Source organism: Monopterus albus, unplaced genomic scaffold (assembly GCF_001952655.1).
Source record: "Monopterus albus unplaced genomic scaffold, M_albus_1.0 scaffold334.1, whole genome shotgun sequence".
Classification (NCBI taxonomy): domain Eukaryota; kingdom Metazoa; phylum Chordata; class Actinopteri; order Synbranchiformes; family Synbranchidae; genus Monopterus; species Monopterus albus.
In genome coordinates this window covers 40,033-45,857 of record NW_018128214.1, presented here as the reverse complement: position 1 = coordinate 45,857, position 5,825 = coordinate 40,033, and the positions used below count along the sequence as shown (strand labels likewise).

General features: G+C 39.3%; 1 protein-coding gene across 1 annotated transcript in view; it reads left to right on the top strand.

Annotated features, from left to right (window-relative positions):
* Window positions 1-5,825, top strand: part of LOC109974436 (ankyrin repeat and SOCS box protein 2-like) — a 21,588-nt gene that overhangs the window by 5,418 nt on the left and 10,345 nt on the right. The window contains 2 exon segments of the mRNA XM_020624626.1: window positions 730-975; window positions 1,687-1,858. Of these exon segments, the coding sequence (XP_020480282.1) occupies window positions 730-975; window positions 1,687-1,858 (418 nt within the window).

Genomic DNA, 5,825 nt, shown 5'->3' with positions numbered 1-5,825 from the left:
TATATTACTTGTGTGGTGTAGAAGATAATTATTTAAGAATGTAATTATGTAAGAATGTTAACATTCTTGTTATAATTCTTTAGTATATTACTTGTGTGGTGTAGAAGAGAATTATTTATGTAGAGATACTGCTTGTAAACCAATGATGGTAAGATGATGTCATGGGGTAGGACTGGATAAGTCTGACTTCTTCCTACTCCATTCAAGCATGTACTAGGTATAAGCAAATTGATATTGGATTGTGTGTAAAAATGTGTGTTGTTATATCAACTGTTTTATATGCTTGAAAGAATAAATAAATCAAATCAAATCAAAACCTTATAAGGTAAAACCATAATATAGAATACAAAAGTTAAAAGTTATTATTATTATTACTATTCCAAATTTTGACACTAAACTCAGGAGATCTGTCAGTTCAAGTTCCAATCACCTAAAGTTAGGGTAGCTGCTGATTGGAGTTCCAGTCTCAAGAAGTGGTTAACTGTTGACCTGATCTACACTTTAGCACCTAGCAGAACCTAGCAGCCAATCAATTCCTATGATCAGTATAGGGTACAAACCCTAGAATTTAATAATTTGGAATCTAGTCATTTTAGTGAAGGTGGTGCAGAGTGGAACTTGAGGAGATAGTGACAAAGTGTCTGTAGTTTGGGTGATCTGTCTCTCTAATAAACTGTGTTTCTGTGGTTTGGGTGGCATGTCCGTAAACTCTGTAGTCTTTGTCTGCAGCCTGTGAGAAGAACAGTGCTGAGATGGTGGCGGTGTTGTTGAACCATGGAGCAGCGGTGAACACTCACTGTATTCAGGGTTGCACCGCACTGCAGGAAGCTGCGGTTCGGAACAATGTGGAGATCTGTGAGATGCTGCTGAAGGCTGGAGCCAAACTCAACCTTACCAACATATATGGCATCTCACCAGTGTTTAGCGCAGCTCAGTGTGGGCAGCTTGCTGCCCTGCGCCTTCTCCTCAAACATGGTAAACTGATAGGACGATTGGTCTAATTGTTCTAAGGCTACTGCTTCAGCTAGATGCTAATGGCAAACTGCTAACTACTGCTGCTTCTGTTAGCTGCTACTGCTAGCCACCAACATGTATCATCTGAGCTGAGCCTCAGGGTGATCACAGAAAACTAACTGGTCTTTATAAACTACAGTAAATCTAAATACACCTAGGCTGATGGAGTTACCAGAAATACTCTGACCTGATGTTTACACCAGTTTTACACACACACACAGTACAAGACAGAACAGCTGGAGTGAAGTAGTGTGCAGAATAAAGAGCAGAAAACAATTCTACAGCACATATGATCAGGATGCTACAGTGCTCTGTGTATGTCACTTTTGTAGGATCAGGATCTTTTTTTTGACCTGGTACTATATTACAGGAACCAGATTTAGTTCTTGGTTCCTTTGGTTGAAACAAAAGTATTTCAGTCAGAGGATCTTTGTCCACAGAAACAAGTTGTTTGGTGATAACACCCTGAAACAACAAAAACAAGGTTTGACACCATACCACTGTGCAGCTGCTGTATTAATAACCACTGACTACTGTTGCTAATGTCTTTCAGGGATTTGGGGCAACCAGTGAGGGATGTCATTTTCTCTTTGTTTAGCAATGTCTTAAAAGGAAGAAATGAGCTCTGGTTAACCTCTGGCTGAATTCTAAACCCCTACCTGTTCCCTGCAGGCGCAGACATCAACAGTCAGGCTGCTGATGGAGCCACTGCTCTGTATGAAGCTACTAAAAATGGACATGAGGAAATCGTGGAGCTTCTCCTCTCCCTGAACGCAGATACCAAAAAACCTGGAAAGACTGGATTATTACCACTTCACATCGCTGCCCAGAAAGGAAGTGACAAGTAGGCACGCTATCTAATATCTCCCAAATTTTAATTGTAGCTGAACTCCGCAGGTTCTCAAAAATCTTAAAGGTGGTTATAGGGTTAGAGCAAATGAAGTCCAGCAGACCAGAGCTGGTGTTGCTGACATGTTCGACAAGATTCAAAACCAGCATGGCTCTTGATGGTTTAGGTTCTGAAGTGACAGGAAAGACCATTAAAGTAATAAGTGACCGCTGCAATTTTAATAAGAAGGTCAAGCTAAGGCTGATTGGAAATGTGACAAGCTGAAATAATGTTGAAGGTACAGTTTGACCTTATGGACCCCTGTTTTTTCCTGTTCCTGGTGGAGGACATTTATTTGAAACTGATGTGAGTGAAGCAGCTCAGGTCATTAGGATTAATAGCTAAATAGAGCCGGGAGTCATCTGCATAGCAGTGAATATCAGTCTGCATCTTAATTATTACAACAAAAACAAAGCAGTCTGTTTACTTGATTGTCTAGTAGCATGCAATTACAAACACTTCTATTTCAAAATCCACTCTGTTTACTCAAAGGCAGAAACCATACCATGACTAAACAAACCCCAGGGCTCAGATGCATGAAAGTCACTGTAGATTTATGAATAAAACTGTTTGTAAGCACGAAGACAGAAGTAAGTATACATATTGTTTATGCCAGATTTATAAAGCCACAAGTATGCTTGTTTTATCATTCTGAATCATCATGCACAAGCTTCTTTTCCACTCCCACCTTTGGCCATAAATAGACGAAGAATCAATCATTTGCATGGAAACACCATAGACCAGATTATGAAAAGTGCCCTGAGACAATTGTTGTTGTGAATTGATACTATACAAATGTGTTTAGTGGTCTCAGTTCAGGAATCATGAACAAAGGAAAAGTTGCTGACTGGCAAAAAGTAACCGAGACTATCAGTACTGAGGGGTGGGGTGGTCGGATTGTAAGCGAGAGCTAAAAGAGCTCCACAGCAGGAGGAGGACCGGCAAACTCCTACATTATCTACAGCAGATGAACGCATCGCAACTCATTCCAATCAGCTTTACTAGGAGTTGTCTTACGGCCACATTGTCAGGGTTCTCCAGTAACACCAGAACATCCGTCCCTATGCACAACCGTTGTGCACAGCTACAGTTATTAATAGAAAAATGTAGTCACACATCTGTAAAGGCTTATCAGTAGGCTGATGGTATCCCAATCGTCATTAAATGAAAATGAATTAATGACAGTGATATCAGCAGTTTACAGAATAATTTACAAGAAAATCTCAAATGAAAACAGGAATAAGGATGTCAAAAGCAAAAGAAACAAGATCAAATATTAAAGTTGACTGTTTTGTTTAATTTCATGTCTTGCCTTATTTTATATTTTCACCTCACTATCTCACTTACCCAAACCTTGTGTATGCATAGTCTGAAGTACGCGTGAGGTGAGCACTTTCTGTTTGTAGATTCTTTTATATATTGTTTAATGAGGGGGGACAGGCGTACGAATGGCTTTTGTGTGTATACATTTGGCCCCATCTGTTATAAGAAAAACAATTCTAAAACGGGCACTTCTGGTATTTTGAAACACTACTGGTGCTCATGAAGGGAAAAAATGTATCAAACCAAGGAAAAGAGCTGCCCTCAACCACAGGATGCGGCACACATCTCTGGTTGATAATTAAGGGTTGTGTCACGTCCTACCCATGGATGAGGGCAGCTCTTTTCCTTGGTTTGATGTAATTATCTTGTATTGGTAAATCTGGTATGTAAATGTTATACAGGGTGGGTGAAAAGTAACTAGGGATTAGAAATTGGCTATAGAACTTGTAGTATCACTGGAGTGATGATGAAAACAGTCTCTAAATAGACAATAGTGAATAGGATTTCATATGAAATGAAGAAAATGCAATTAAAAACACCAAAAGTATATAACGTGTGTGGCCTGAGGTGTCCACATACTTTTGGCCATATTGTGTATGTGTTGGAGGAAGACAAGCTGATATCAGCATTCTCATCTGAAAGGAGTTTTTTTTTTTATTTCAAAAAATGCTGTGTTCTATTTAATATCCTATGAAATCCTATTTACTTTAATCCCTAGTTACTTTTCACCCACCCTGTAGTTTTTATGCAGGTGTAAATAAACCTGTCAACTAAATGAAATCATTCTAAAAATATATTTTGGAGTCAATTATATTTTATTTATTTATATTGTGTATTTAATAATTACAATAAATAAATAAGTATATAGAGTTTATGTTCTAAACACAAACAACTTATACATGTTGATTAGCTGAGGTAGGAGTAAGTCACACATGTGCAAGTCTCAAGCAAGTTTCAAGTAACTGTGGTGAGAATCAAGCAAGTCAGGTCAAGTCCCTACTATAAGTCAAGCAAGTCACACAAAACTCTATTGATCTGATAAAGTTGCGGGAATATCATGCATTTAAGTCAAATATTTTCCTAAACCTCCTTTTATTATCTGTGCATCCGTAGGCTATAAACTAGCCCTTAGCTGTTAAATAAAAGGCACGCCTTTCAGAAATTCTTCTCCATAAAATGCGTAATCAATTCAAAGGCAAGTCTAACAGCTTAAACTTTCTAGCTAACGTTTCACCAACCAATAAGTTAGCTAACATTAACTGAAAAGACATTCATGTATTTACTTTGTTTTTTAGTTTTGTAGTGACAGATGACGTTAGATGCTATGTTGCTGATTTTTGTGCTGCAGGTTTTGCATATCACTGTTCTCTTCTTACTACTGTCATAGACAACATAATCCTTGAATCCAAAGTTAATTTTCTTTTTGGATTAGACCTGGAACCTCAGGTGCCTTTTGCTGGTCCGATGCCTTCTGTTGGGTTGCCAGGTTTGCGCACATTGCACTAGAAATCACCCCATTGTGTTCTGCAAACAAATTTTCTACTGCTTAGTCCCTGAACAGGGTCACAGGAGCCAATCCTAGCTGGCAATCGGGCGAAGGCGGGGTACACCCTGGACAGGTCGCCAATCCATCGCAGGGCTAACACATAGACGCACAACCACACACACTCCTATGGGCAATTTAGAGAGACCAATCAACCTAAGCTGCATGTCTTTGGACTGTGGGAGGAAACCAGAACACCCGAAGAGAACCCACGCAAGCACGGGGAGAACATGCAAACTCCACACAGAAAGGTCCCAGGTGGGGCCCAAACCCGTAATGTTCTCGCTGTGAGGCAACGGTGCAAACCACTGCGCCACCGTCGCAAATGTAACCCTTGCTCATCCGGTGGATGTGTTGGGGCTTCGGACCAGTATCCAGGCTCAAAAGGAGAGGTTAATGAAAACAATTGGAACTAAGCAGTGGGGTAACATAGGAAAATTATTATTTAACAATTCAACACAAATGATCCAAACATCACATTTGAACAGTTCTCTTTGAAGAAAAAAATTGTCCCTTTAAGGGTAATCCAGATTTTGTTATATCCTTCAGTTCAAGTTTGTGAGTTTATACTGTCATCCCGCATGCATAAATGTCAATCTGTCAGTCACAATATAGTCCCAGGTCCGTTATAACAGTCAAATCAGTCAATTCTCCACTCCTTATCAAGTTATGAAACTAAGTGGGCCCACCGCACAGGTGCACCCTCTCCAGAAGGTTGAAGGAAACATGGGCTCCTTCTTGGTTCATCCCATATCTTGGTCCCACGACGGCTCGCCATCTCCTTCGTCAAGGAGAAAGAAGATCCAAATCGAAAATCCAAATCCAGTGAGTTCAGGTGGTCCTAAAAAAAACCCAACCTGTACAATAACAAACTTGCGGTTTATAATCTACTTCTTCTCTTATATGGCCATATATAACATCATGTTCAATAACACTGATAATTTACAACAGTAATATCAATGAACAGGTATTTTTCCCAATTTTTCTCCATGAATTTATGAATTATTTGTATATCAAGGATCATTCTTTTAACCATGCTTTATGATTAAATTTATA